The following is a 15,149-nucleotide window of genomic DNA, read 5'->3' on the forward strand; positions in this document are numbered from 1 at the left end:
CTTCGCATTCTTTTAGCTATCTCACTCCCTTACTTCCTACCTTCCATCCTTGACCCTCTCTATTTTTGTTCATTGAACCTTCAGGTATAACTTGTTAGCTCCCTTGATCCCTTGTACCTTTGTGCACCCTTTCTGCAAAGTGACTTTCTTTTAAAACTTTTTAAAAGTTTTAAAACTTTCTGCTTTTAAAACTTTTTAAAAGAAAGTTTTAAAACTTTCTGCAAAGTTTTAAGTGAATCCTACAGCCTATTGGTTTGTACTCAAGTTACGGATTGCTCCTGGAGAAAAAGATCCCGTGGCTTCAGGAATATATTCACGCAGATTTGTGGTCTTCAGCTTTAACCAGTGGACCTCCTGCTGTGTATTCCTAGCCTTTCTCCCTGTTCTTCGGGTTGCTGATTCAAATCTTAAAATTCTCTGGTTCTCTCCTCCCAATTCAGGATAAGCAGGTGATTTTTATCTCTGGTGCTTAGAGAAAATTCCATTCTTCACTTCAGATCATTATCTGTATTCTAACTTACCTTTCTTTCTTCAGACATTTGTTTACTTGATCTTTTCAATTAGCATTTCAACAAGTGCAGCTATCGCCTTTATTTTTAATTCTTAAAACTCTCCCCTGACCCTGTGTTATCTTCTAGCTTCTTCCTTATTGCTCTTCTCTTCACAGATAAGCATTCAGAAAGAATTGTTTACTCTAACTGCCTGCATCTATTCACTGCTTATTTACTTCTAATCTGACCTCCACCACCCCCCCCCACCCCAACCCCGTGGTCCCTGATAATAGTTTCTTCTGTGTCTTTATATTAACCACTCCAGAGCATTTGGTACAGTTGACCACTTCTTGAAGGAGGGTGCTACAATTGACCTCCTTGAACTGCTTCTATGAACTACTTTCCTAATTCTTTTTCACTCTCGCCTTTTCCTAGGTTCCTGTAGGTGGTGGTGGTGGCAGCACTGGTTGGGATGTTGGTGTTGGTTTTGGCCTACTTCCTACTTTCTATACTGTATTTGAATTCAGACCCATGGATTTCATACCATTTAAATGGTGGTGGCTTGAATATTAGTATCTGTTTAGCCTAGGCATTTCTAGAACTTCTAACTTTTATGTATGCAGCTGCCTACTAGACATTTGTCTTCCTAAAGTCCAGTTAGCACCTTAAACTCAGATGAGTCCTGCTTTTAACGATTGGTACCACCGTTAATCTAGTTGCTTAAATCTAAGTTCAGAAATCTGAATCTTACCACCCCCAACACGTTAGAGACCTGTCAGTTCATCTCATTAGTATCTAACCTAGTGCTGTGCAATAGAAATAAATGGAAGCTGTGTATGTAATTTAAGCGTTTCTAGTAGCCACATTTAAAAAGTAAAAAGAAACATGTGAAATTAACTTTAGTATTTTCTATAACCCAGTATATCTAAAATTTTATTTGAACATTGCAGTCAGTCCATATAAAAATTAAGATTTTTTTCATTCCTTTTTTTTCACAAGTCTTTAAAATCTAGCATACATTTTACATTTACAGCACATAGGAATTCATACCAGCTAAATTTCAAGTGCTCAATAGCCATAGGTAGCTAATGGCTACCTTAATGGACAATAGAGTTCTAACTTGTATTTCTCTGCATCCCCACTGCGTCTATCTTGGTTCAAGTCCTAATTTCTTCCCTGGGCTACTGCAGCAGCTCTTGGGATTGCTACCAATTTCTCCTCCAGTTTATCCTCAATATTCTTGTTCATAGTAATTTTCTAAAACATGGAATGTGACTCTGCATATGAATTAATGTGATTGTGCATTGTTTTGCTTCAAATCATATAATGCTCTCCATAAGCTTTCAAGATGAAGTCTAATCTTAAGTTCCTTAGCATAACTAACAAAGTTCTTTATGATCTGGCTTTTGCCTAACCTTCCTACCCTATAGCTCCGAACTCTAAAAATGAGTTGCATTGAACTGCTTGTAGTTCCTATAAAGAACCATGCTCTCCTCTTGCTTTTGGGCTTTTGTAACTAGCCTGCCTGAGACCCATATTCTCCAGCATTTACCCACGATTCTCATCAGACTAAGGTGTACTAGTCTTTCAGGATCTGAAGGATCTGACCCCAGGATAGGATGAAGCACTTTTCCTTTTTTTTCTCATAGCCATCCTTTTGTGCTTGCCTACATTATAGTATTTATTGCTGTGTTATTATAATTGCCTTCTAACTTACCTAACGTTAGATTCTTAGTTTCATAAGCAGGGACCTTGTTTTTATTAGCTTTTATATTCCTAATTGGTAGTACATACATACTGAAAATCCTCTTTAGCAGTTTTCATAATAAGTTGCTGCTTTTCTCTTTTTGGAAACTTTTAAAGCAATTATTAATATTCAAACCTTTAAAAATGATAATGGGATTTCAGATGCCAAGATTTGGGTAACTTTATTCTTTGAAATAGGAACACATGGCAAGAGAATTTAAAGAATTCTTAAGGGTTCCAGTAATCTATTGGAACCTGTTTGAATCTTTGAATAGAATTGATTTCTAGAAATAAGATTAAATAAGTTAAAACACTGAGATTACTGGATATTGTATTTAAGTTGACTTTTCCACAGTCAGTGAAACAACAAGCAATGGAATTGTAGTTTGATATTCTTAAATATGGATTTTGACATAGAGATTTGGCATAGTAACTGTAAGATTCTGTAAATATATGTTTTAGAAAAGGTGATTTGGCAACAGTTGTTTCTTATGTAACTGATGTTTGAAATCAAGTAATAGGGGCTGGCCCCATGGCTGAGTGCTTTAAGTTTGCGCACTCTGCTTCAGCAGCCCACGGTTTTGCCGTTTCACATCCTGGGCACAGACCTAGCACCGTTCATCAAGCCATGCTGAGGCAGCATCCCACATAGCAGAACTAGAAGGACCTACAACAGCTATGTGTTGGCGGAGCTTTGGGGAAAAGAAGAAGAAGAAAAAAAAGATTGGCAACAGATGTTAGCTCAGGGCCAATCTTAAAAAAAAAAAACAAAAAGAAATCAAGTAATACTCTTAGACCTAAAGGTATTTTGGTAGAAGCCTGAGTGAATATACTCTTATCTATATTCACATGCTTATAAATGTCACAGTTATATCACTCACATCTATAAATAATGTTTCTTTATCCAGAAAATGTATTTCACACTGGCACTGTGAACATTTTATTTGTGCAGGAAAAGAAACAGGAGGTGGTTAATCTTCTGAGTTACAGACTGTGGTTGATTTTAGAATTTCGGGTAAGGAAAGATTCTTAGGAAATGTGAAAAGCCTATATGTTTTTAGTCAACCAATATTATATTATTAGTATATTCTATAAGTCTGTCTTTCGTCTTTGGACACAGTTTCTTCCTCAGAAAAAATTTTCCTGAAAGTGTATTTTAGTCATTCAGCTTTTAAAAATAGTTCCTGTGAATCAGCACTTTGAATATAGAGATGTATATGACATGGTTCTCTCCCTCTGGGAAATCGGTCATATGAGAGGACTGACAAATAACATGTTTAATTTTTAAATAATTTAATTTAAAAGGTAAAATTATTTAAAATGTTATGATGGTTATGTGCAAAGAACTGTCTGCTCTCAACCTAGTCACTCTTCTTCCTCACTATGTTACTGAGACTGCTCTTAGCCAAAGTTACCAGTAACCTTCTTATTTCCAAATTTTATGATCATGTCTTTGGTGTTTCATTTGACCTTTCAGTAGTATTTATCACAGTTGAGTGACCTTGAGCCAGTGCTGGTTTTCCTTCCTCCTCACTGCCTGATCTTTCTCACTCTTGCTCTGCTTAACATCTCAATTTTGGAATGCTCCAGGACTCTTGTCTAGATCCCGTTTTATCTATAGTCTCTCCTTGAGAATCCAGTCCTCTCCCAACACTATATATATGCTTGTGATTCATAAATTGATATTTTCAGCACCAATCAACCCTGGAATTTGTGGATTCATGTATTTAACTGCCTGCTGGACAGCTCCCCTGAATATATAAACAGACACCTCCAAACAACATGTTCAGAGCTGTTTTTGATTTTGGCGATTTTTGGCCTCACTCCCCAATCTTTTCCTCCCCTATTGTTCCCTGTTTCCCTAAGAGATATCACTAGACATTGAGTTGTTCAAGCCCAAATCCTTGGAGTTATCTTTGATCTCTTTTTCTTTCACCAGTCCCATTCAGTTCATCAGCAATATCCTGATGATTCTACCTTCAAAACATATTTTGCATCCATCCTATCTTCCCTTGCCTCCACACCATCTAAATTCAGTACTATATTCTTAGACTGTTGCGGTAGGCTCCTTACTAGTTTTCTTATTTCCACTCCTCCTCCTTTTAGCACTGAGAGCTATCTTTAAAACACAAAGCAGGTCAGGTCACTTGCCTGTGTAAAACCCTCCGGTGGCTTCCCATCATGCCTAAAATAACATCCAAATTTCTTACTTTGGCTGGGTCCCACATGATCTGCCCCTACCTGCCTTCCTGACCTCATTTTCTGTCACATCCCTTGGTCCACTACCTCACTTCATTGTAGTTCATATATACCTTCTTTTTGTTCCTGAAAGTACCAAGTTTATCCCCAGTTTAGAGTCCACCTCTTTGCCTAGAATACTTCTCCCCCTTTTCTTAATTCAGTCCCCAAGTTGTACTATATGCCAAAGACTGTTCTAGGAGTTGGGGATAAAGCAATGAATAAGACACAGGGCAGATTTGGGGCATTTTTCTTTTTCTCTTTTTTTTTTCCTGCTTTATCTCCCCAACCCTGCCCGCCCCCCCCCACCCCAGTACACAGTTGTATATCTTAGTTGCAAGTCCTTCTAGTTGTGGGATGTGGGACGCCGCCTCAACGTGGCCTGACGAGCGGTGCTATGTCCGTGCCCAGGATCCGAACCCTGGGCCGCCGCAGCGGAGCACACAAACTTAACCACTCGCCCCCGGAGCCTTTTCTTATGCTGTTTGTCTGATGGGTTCCTTGAGTTTGCAACCTAAAATATTTTCTCTGAAACTTCTTCAGCTTTCTTACATGGCTTTTTTTTTGATGCCACAATTTATGCTTTTCATTTAATCTCTACCTTGATGGAGCTTACATTCTAGTTGGAGGTGGGATGGGGTGGAGATCACAATAAACAAGATGAATGAAATGTATGGTAGGTGATGTCAGGTGCTAAGGAGAAAAACATAAAGCAGCAAAGTGCTGAGGTGAGGAGTGGGGTTGTAATTTTAGACAGGGTGGTCAGGGCAGACCTCTCTGTGTAGGTAACATTTGAATCAGCAGCAGCAGCAACAGGAGCAGCATCATCTGTTCCAGGTTGTGATATAACTCATAGATCTGTGTCGATATAGAATAAAGGCATACACTTTTCACATTTGTCCAAGGGTAGTCTGTTTTTCTTCTGTATGCTTCATTAGTTGCCTTTCAGTCTTCACAGCTCCCATTTACTTCATCTTTCCATTTGTTACTGCTTCCATCTTTAGCATCCTTCTCTTTCCTGTGTTGACAAGTCTGCATTTCTTCCACTTCTGAACTTTAATTTAATATAACTTGAAACACAGTACTGTATAAAGATTTTTAGCTAAAACACTTGCTTTTTTCTTATCTGGGCTGTCTTAATTCAGTGACCGACAAAGCAAAATTATATTAAATTTACTTTTTTTTTCTTTTTGGGATTTAAACCTGGTCTCTGTATACCTTGCTGAAAATTAATACTTTATGGCTTTTCCACCATTTCTTGTAAGACTTCAGATGCAGTGCATAGTAATTGGTCTTTACGAAAAGATAGGAGATCTTTTGTTCTATATTTCATTAGGAGAGCTGCTGAAAATGGATTAAAACTGAGTGGGCCTTATATCCCATAAAAAAGTATTACTTTGACACGTGTAGAAAAAAAGCCCTCAATTTATTTGTAGTTTATCTCTAATTTGTTGAGTTACATGTAAGTAACTTTCATTTTTCCCTCTTTTATTATGTTCCAATGAATTTGCCTCTCCTGTTTGGACTGAATGTCATGTACAATTCTTGGAATTCCTCGTTTACTGTTCCTCTGTGGATCTCTTCTCTTGGAATCTGGAACACTGGAATGATGGAAATGTGTTCTTTACAAAGTAGCTGTGAGTATACTAGATAATTTATACAGAGACTTCTTTTCAGTCTAAGTTAACTTAAATTTAACTTACAGTTGGATGAAATATGATTCATGACACCTTAAATTTAATACATAGTTTTAGGTGTATACATAGTGGGCTTTCAAGTATTTCACTTTAATTACTATATTCTGATCCATATCCTAATTAGCATGTTTAAAATTAGCTCTTCAATTTAATTGACTTGCTTATCTTCTCAATATTTGGCTTAAGAATTAGTTTATATGAATTAAAAAAAGGGTAAAAGGTTATGGATGAAATATTTAGTTACTTATGTGACACTAGTGAGGAATGCAGATTGTTTTCTTTGTTAAATCCAAATGTGTTGAATTAATGCTTTGATCTCATATGAATTTTTTAAAATGAGGATTTAAATGTGGGAAAAACTTTTATGAGAAATGTGTACCTCTTAGGAATATTTTGCCATTATATTTTAATGATGAATAAGGCCTACCTCTAAGCAAAATAAACCAGTAAGACTCTACTCACTCAGATGGTTTAAACTATGGACAGTTTTTCTCAACAATGGGTAAGTTAAAAATCAGATTTATTTACTGTACTGGTTTAGAAGTAGGTTTCTTTGAATTACTTATGAAACTATTGTTGAGGTCATCAAAGAAACAAAAACCATAGAGAAGACTGAATTGTAATTTACTTTAAAACCTGCATAAATCTGATGTCCCTGGTGATGGAGGCAGCAGGATCTTGTGAAACCTTGAAGTGACATAATTAGATCTGATATAACAGCTTGAAGGATATTGTTTACTGATTAACATTGATCATGAGAGCCTATAAGAATTTATGAAAAATTGCTTTAAACTCAGCATTTTGATTTCGTTTCATGAATAAGAAAAATTTCAAGAAACACATGCCTGTGGTAATTAATCATTGTGAGCAAAGGGGATCATTAAAAGAATTCTTAATATAAGTTTAAGGGGATTTGAATTTTCTTATTGTGAAAAATCTTTTGTCGTGCTTTTTTTAGTTGATTAGTCAGAATCTTATAGTTACTAACTTACTGTAAATTGAAATCTTTGCTTGAGGCAGGTTTGTTTTTATTTTATCCCTTTAGATTTTTATAGCTGACCGTTAGATTGTCAGTCAATCCATGCTCAATTCATTTTGTCCATTGCTGCAATTAACTGCTGCTTTCATTGGTGACACTACAAAATCAGTTTGATTTGCCATGTATAATAGTTTGTAGAGTTTTCTAAAGTAGGTTAATGAAGGGAATTTGAAATGTGTGACAGGAGAGTTTTGTTGATTATGAATAACTTGGCCCTTTTTGCTTTTCTTAGCAACAGAAGAACCTTGAAGGCTATGTGGGATTTGCAAATCTCCCAAATCAAGTGTACCGAAAATCAGTGAAGAGAGGGTTTGAATTCACACTTATGGTTGTGGGTAAGATATGATTTCCAACTAAAATTGAATTTTGATCTGTTTTAAACTATTAATCAACTCTGAATGAATTTAAGAAAACAATAGCCCAAGTATCTGCAGGGATTATATATTTTCTCTTATTATGCAAGTAAGATTTTAAAATTTAACTTGATGGCATAATGGTATTTATATATTTCCTTACCTGTTTTTTTTAAGATGGCACAATTTTGGACACTAAGTAAAAGTTGAGAAGTGGTGGGTGTGGAGGTGGAATAGAGCACTCTTCAATTGATAATGCTACAAAAAGAAATAGCATCTGGTAGTTGCTTATTACTCCAGGATAATTTTATTCTCTGGCTTATATATTACAGTGGTGTCATATTGCATGAGCATTTAACTTGAACATAAGTGCTCTGCATTTGAAAAAGAAGGACAGGGTAGAGGATCAAGATCATGCAAATGATTACCCTGGGAATTCATTCGTTGAGTATAATCCCTGCAGTGAGTGAAATGTGACTCTTGTTCTCTAATTCAGTCTCATTTTTCTTAGGTGTTTTATCCTATGAACATCTTACCCTGCCTGTAGTCCATTTTAAGAGATTTTCAAGGGTTATTTTGATTGTAGGTTGATAACATCATCATCTTATATGAAGAAACACTTTACCATATATAAGATTAGTATTCTTAAATGACAATTTTAATCTTAAATAACTTTATAATATATTCACTTCATATAGGCTGACTTTAGAACCTAAATCCTAAGTATGACGCAACTTTGTTGTATTTTATATTTTTTAAGAAGGTGAAAGGCGGGATAGTGGATTGACTGTCGTTAAAGAAAATTGAGTTGATCCTGTGCTTTTATGTATGTAGTGTGCATCAATTTTTGCTCATTACATTCAACTCCTGGTATTTTTATTTTGGTGTTGACTTAGATTAATTTAATTAGCTATGAAATACTCCTTCACTGAAGGGAAGAATATTTTACCTAATGGTCAGTTTGTGACTTTTTGGAAATACCTGCATTATAGTAGTTGGCATATTTAAAACATTGTACAAAGTCTGCAAACTTGATACTTGGTAGGGTTGGTTAACTTGCCTGAATCTGGTTGAGTAGAAACACAGTATACCTAGTTTGAAAATTAATGCTGTGGAACAGAGGTGGGCCTAGATCGATGGATAAGACCTGCAGAACAGAGGAGCTGGCCTGGTGGCGTAGTGGTTAAGTTCATTGTGCTCTGCTTTGGCAGCCCAGGTGTAGACCTACACCACTCATCAAAGCCATGCTGTGGTGGTGACCCACGTATGAAATAGAGGAAGATTGGCACAGATGTTAGCTCAAGGCCAATCTTCCTTAAGCAAAAAAGGAGGGTTAGCAACAGGTATTATCTCAGGGCCAATCTTCCTTACCAAAAAACAAAACAAAAAACAAAAAAAACCATGCAGATCATACCTTTTCTTCTGTAAGTTGGTAACATGTTCGTTATGTGTGAAGAAATACTACATCTTGCCTTCACATATGTAATGTTAGTCTTAAATGGCAAACTGTAGACAAATATAAGATCATTTTTTAGTTTGTAAGAAAATTTCCTAGGTCCATTAGGAGAACTATAACAATTTTCAAAAAAGTTTTGATATCAAAAGTTTAGTTTAAAGAGTAACTTCCTGAACATTTACTTAGTAGAATAAAATCTGGGGATCAAGGCCTGATACTTGATTTGAAGATCTCTGTGACCGTTTCCCATATCAAAAAATGTAATAATCATGTGATCTTGATTTTTAGAGGAAATATGCAATTTCTGAATGTATCTTATTTATTACTTTTTCTGATCAGTCCTTTTGTGAACTATAGCTTTTGTTTTTTTTCTTTTCCTTGATAAGACTTCAACTGAGGATAAAGGAGAATTGGTGTTAATATCCTTACTCTGTTTTTCCCACTGCACCTTGAACATTATTGTTTAATTAGTTATTTTTATATAGGCTTATTGAGTGCAGGGACTAAATCTTTTCATCTGCATAGTTGCAGGGTCTAACACGTAGTCACCTTTTAAGTAAGTGTCTAACATGTTGGTCTGTTTTTCAGACTTTAGGCCAAATCTAACAGCATTGTTTGCAAATCATAGAATGCTAAAACTAACCTTGCTTAAATATTCTTAACTTAGAGACTGCAATCTATTCCTTGTGAGCTAAGTCCTCATTTTTGAGATTTAAACTAAGAGCAGTTATGATTCTTACAACAGTTCTTGGTTTAAGACTTACACATTGATATAAACTGAGAATCTATATATAACAGTTGATTTCTTTATGAAACTCTTTCTTTTGTTGGAAAACCTTTGTCCAATAACCTTACCTCATAAGTAGTATTTGTTGAGTACTTACTTCAAATGACTTTTTTGTATCAAAGGCATAATGTGTATTCCCATATTTTCTCTCTTAAAGAACCTTATAATTTATATCACAACATAAAGTACACATAAAAAGATAAGTAACATTGCCAAGAAGTAAATACGAGTTAGTAGAATCATACAGAAATTAAGAGCCATAGAAATTTAAAGGTACAGGAGAGCTTGTGCCTGGCTGGAGATTATCATTACCTTATTTGAGGAGGAGGTATAAGGGCAGATTTTGGAAGAATAGAGTTGGAATAGACATTGAGGGGGCAGTCCAGTAGGGAAATAGCTAACACCTGCATAACTTCTTATGTGCCAGGCAATGTTCTAAGTACATAAAGTACTCATGCTTGACTCATACAATCCTTAACAACAACACGATGAAGTAGGTATTATTGTTACCCCTATTTTAGATATGAAGAACCTGAGGCATGGAGAGATTGGGTTACTTGCCCATGGTCACATTGCTAGCGGATGGCAGAACCAAACCCAGTCTGTTTCTCAGTCGGATGGATTCTTAAGCACTATGCAGAGACTCATTTGGGAGTTCAGTAGACTGCATTGAATATGACTTGAACTTATATGATTTCAAATAGATATTGTTTTCCCTGAAAAATGAAAGAGGGACAGAGAGAGAGAGGAAATGAATGAATGAGAATTAGAGAACTTAGAGTGAGCAGTTTTTTTCCTGCATTCCACTAGAATGAGTGTCTGGCCTAGGGTGGGCGTGAAGTGGGAGAGGTGAATTTTCTATTCCCCCAGTCATTTTCAGCTTCCACATACCTTCAGAGTGTGACCATCTTACCTTGCCTGAATATATTTTTCCAGTGACAAATATGGTGCCTTAATATAAACCAGTTACTTTTTTCTTTCTTTTTTTTTTCTGCTGAGAAAGATTCATCCTGAGCTAATATTTGTGCCAGTCTTCCTCTGTTTTGTGGTCATCGATGAATGGTTTAGGCCCATGCCTGGGAACTGAATCCAGGCTGCTCAAGTGGAGTATGCCGAACTTAACCACTAGGCAACAGGCCAACCCTCCTAAACTAATTACTTTTTATGAATTCTCAGAGATACAGGTATTTATTTTAATTCAGGAGGAAAAACAGTTTGTCAGTTTATATGTAATTGTGCTTTATGAATGATATATAGGGGATTTTCAAGATTAATTTGCACTGCATGTTGGCTTTAGGATCTCACTGCTAAGATGTAGCTTTATAGTAGTTGGAAATAAGGCTGGAAAGGTAGGTTAGCCTAGACTCTGAAGACCTTGATTACCACTAGGGTAAGGAGATTGGAATTCTTTTTATTTTAAATCATTATCAGGAAAACATTTTTTTTTTTTTAAGATTTTATTTTTTTTATTTTTCCTTCTTGCCACAGCCCCCCAGTACGTAGTTGTATATTCTAGTTGTGAATGCCTCTGATTGTGCTATGTGGGATGCCGGCTCAGCATGGCCTGATGAGTGGTGCCATGTCTGCGCCCGGGATCTGAACTGGCAAAACCCTGGGCCACTGAAGCAGAGCACGTGAACTTAACTGCTTAGCCACGGGGCTGGCCCCCTGAAATTCGTGATTTAAAATGAAAATAAAACTAAATAAAAATTTAGTTTAAAACACAGTGACAGGCAGCATATCAAATAATGAAGACACTTAGGTCTCTAAGTCAGCAAGGGTGGTATACCTGTTTGGGCTTGGAACTTGACTCTCCTTTGTGTGCTCCTTAAATTAGACTTGACTCTGTTCTGAGAATAAAACGTTAGTTGTAAAATCCTGATTTCACCAGAATCCTTCAAGGAGATAGAACTCAGATTGTAGATTGCTTTATCTGACCAGAAAATATGTTAAAAACAAGTGCTATTAAATCTATTATTTTGAATTCTTTGAAACTAAAGTCCACAATTCGATCATTTCTGTATTTTTGAGCTTTGTAAAATTTTTTGTGGTAGAGATTTTCATTATTTAGTGATTTGTCATAGTGTATTTGACCTATACCAAAGGTCTATAGTATCAGATTGGTGTTTCTATATTTCTCAGTGGGAGGGAGCTTAGCATGTGCTGGTTTAGCCATTTTTGTGATTCAAAGTTTATCATAGTGTTTTTTAAAGATTTGTACCTGAGCTAACATCTGTTGCCAATCATTTGTTTTTTTCCTTCTCCCCAAAGCCCCCCAGTACATGGTTATATACTCTAGTTGTAGGTCCTTCTTGCTCTGCTATGTGGGATGCCACCTCGGCATGGCTTATGAGCGGTGCTAGGTCCAGGCGCAGAATCTGAACTGGCAAAATCCTGGGCCGCCAAAGTGGAGCACACGAACTTAACCACCCAGCCATGTAGCTGGCCCCTATAGTTTTTTTAATATATGACTTATTAGCAAAGGTTTAGGAGATATTTAGCCAGTGATAGCATTTACAATGACTGTCATAGTTGTCATTTCCCCCCACCTTTTTATTGATGTTTGAGTTGATGTAATAACATTGAGTTATTTGAAGAAGTTGATAGGTAATATTGGGTCATTTTGTACCTAAACTATTGGGCATTTATGCCAATATTAATATCAAACATTGGTATTTTGTTTAATTCTGAGGTTAAGATATGTTGGATACTTGAAATGCTTTGAGTAATATTTTTAAATTTCTTTCTTGAGCTCTGTATTGTTATTTTACTTTTAGTAATAAATAATTTAACCAATGAGGATTGCAGAACATTGTGAGGATAGAAAAACCACTGAATTGTACACTGTAAAATGGTGACATTTATTTTATATGAATTTTATCTCACTTAGAAGCAATTTAACCAAAACTGAGAAAGTTTAGGGAAAAATATCACATAATTCCACATATCCACTATTTTAATTTTTTGTATTCCTTCTAGGTTTTTATCTGCATATTTTAAAAAGTGCTTTTGTAATAAAGTTAATATGTTTCATTGTCAGAAATTAGGAAATGCAGAAAAGCAAATTGGTGATAAATATTACCAAAATCTGTCACCCAGTGATAACTCTTAAGCCTAGAAGCATATGGTATTCTTGTTGTATGTATCTGTAATGTTCTGCAATTGCCTATTAAAATTTAGCAGTGAATTGTGATCATCTTTTGATGTTAGATATTCTTTGGTAACATACTGTGGTTGAGTCATAGATTTTAATGGCTTGTGTAGATTGGATATACCATAATTTGCCATGTTGTTCAACATCAGCGTAGTTACAGATGAACATGGTTATAGTTGTATCTGTGCTTGCTAATTATTTCCTTATGATAAAGCTTTGGAAGTTTGAATTGCTGTTTTTTTTTTTTTTTAAGGCTTTTGCATGTTTTTAAAGATTTTAATACATAATACCAAATTGCCCTAAAATAGGTGTGTATCATTTTGCACACTCACCAAATGTTAACAACCCCTTTTCCTGCATACTGCCAACACTGGATATTATAGTCTTTCTTTGCCAGTTTAATGCCTAAAAATTAGTATCTTATTTTCATCTATATTTTATTGTTGCTGGTTAACTTATTTTTTTTAATATTTATTTATCTGGTATTGGTTCTTTTGTAAATAGTATATTCTAGTTTAGTTTTTAAAATGGTGTCTTTTTTTCTTAATGATATAGAGATACTCTAAGGGAATTATTTTGTTGTTGTTGTTAGGTATTGGCATTTTTTCCAGAATTTTTTTCTGTGTTATGTTTTGTATTGTATTAACTTGATTTTTATATTGTCTGTGCAATTTTTTTTCTTTATGGCTTCTGTCCTTGATGCCCTCCTGCTTGATTGAAGGTTATTAGGGATTCCACGGTATTTAAATATAGAGATTGAAGGTTTAATTTTTATTTTACAATCTTAAATCCATGTGGATTTTTTTGATGTGAGATGTGAGACAGGAATCTATTTTATTTTATTTTTTAAATGGTTAAGTAGTCTTCTCAAAACCATTTATTACAAGTTTAAAAAATATGTGTACTTGGTTCTCTTTCTCAGCCTTTGGTTTGGTTCATCCTATAGTTCTTCCTGTATAAATACCACATTATTACAGTTATAAATTACAGTAATTATGTTGTTACTTATGGAGGAAGATTACTGGAGTTTGTTAATTTAGGGAGATAGGCAAACAAGTAAACAATATATAAAATAATTATTGATTGTGTTATTTCCTAGGAAGGAAATAAACATGATAGGATCTACTTAGTCATCAGAGAAGACATGCCTCTCTGAAGAGGAAACTTTTCCATAATAATACCTGAAATACATGAAAATTAAGAAGTACTAAAAAAAAATAAGAATGACCTACCAGAAAGAGAGAATTATCATTAACATTTTGCTATATTTATCCTCAATATTTTACTTGTGACAACTGCATAATATTTCCAGCTGTGGCTATCTCAAATTTTAGCCATTGCTTTCTCATTTGACATTTGAATGATTTGCTGTATTTGATCTCATAATAATGCTGTAGTAAAAATTTTACAAAATGGAAATTTTGGTTAACATTTCAACTATGATGTTTAATGGCTGCGTGGTATTCCAATCTGTGTTTGAATGTACCATAATTTTTCTGATTTATTTCTTTTTAATAGTGGACATTAAATTTGTTTTTACCCCTACCCTTGTTACAAATAACATGGCAATGAAGATCTTTAATCACAGAGCTTGTATATGTGTATTGGGGAGCAGAAGGCAGTATCACTATTTATTTGTTTATAGTCCCTGAAGTAGGATTACTGCAGCAAAGTGTTTGAACCTTTTGTGGCTTCTTGACACATATTGGAAAGGAAAATTGTTTTCCTAAAAGGCTTGTCCTACTAAATATTACGCTTTTAGAAAAGGGAAAATACTTTTTGCTTGAATTTGAGGAGATTTATGGTATATTTGAAAGTGAGGCTGTTCATTCCATGGATGCTTTAACTGTTTTAGGTGCTTAAGGGAAGAATATAAAGGTAGATGAAGACACTCTATGGGAATAGTAGAGGCAGACAAAAGTATGCAAGTTAGCTTACACCATGAATCATTATGCGATGTGGCATAAGAAATGTATAAATGCTATGAGAGTTTAGAGGAATAAGACTTTATAGCTAAAAACATGCCACTATCTTAAATTATTATATCCTATAAATTCATGGAGAAGTGGTGTATGATTTTTTCAGTAATTGGTACATTAAGTTTTATACGCTTAATTCTTTATCTGATTTAATTTCAATGTCTTAATCATGGAACAGTATAATTCAGAAAAACACAAAACAGTAATGT

At 35.0% G+C, this 15,149-nt stretch overlaps 1 protein-coding gene across 4 annotated transcripts in view; it reads left to right on the forward strand.

Annotated features, from left to right (window-relative positions):
* SEPTIN7 (septin 7) overlaps nucleotides 1–15,149 on the forward strand; it is a 114,773-nt gene that overhangs the window by 23,622 nt on the left and 76,002 nt on the right. The window contains exons 1-2 of one of the 4 annotated variants that reach the window (XM_014840735.3): nucleotides 6,017–6,112; nucleotides 7,444–7,546. The exons of 1 other annotated variant lie outside the window; for it this stretch is intronic. In XM_014840735.3, coding sequence (XP_014696221.1) covers nucleotides 7,537–7,546 — 10 coding nt within the window. In that variant the 5' untranslated portion in view covers nucleotides 6,017–6,112; nucleotides 7,444–7,536. Of the gene's footprint in view, nucleotides 1–6,016; nucleotides 6,113–6,635; nucleotides 6,675–7,443; nucleotides 7,547–15,149 lie in introns of those variants that run through there. 2 more of the 4 variants (XM_044764884.2, XM_070511767.1) reach the window with 2 other exon arrangements.

The sequence above is a fragment of the Equus asinus genome, chromosome 1, assembly GCF_041296235.1.
Source record: "Equus asinus isolate D_3611 breed Donkey chromosome 1, EquAss-T2T_v2, whole genome shotgun sequence".
Taxonomy (NCBI): domain Eukaryota; kingdom Metazoa; phylum Chordata; class Mammalia; order Perissodactyla; family Equidae; genus Equus; species Equus asinus.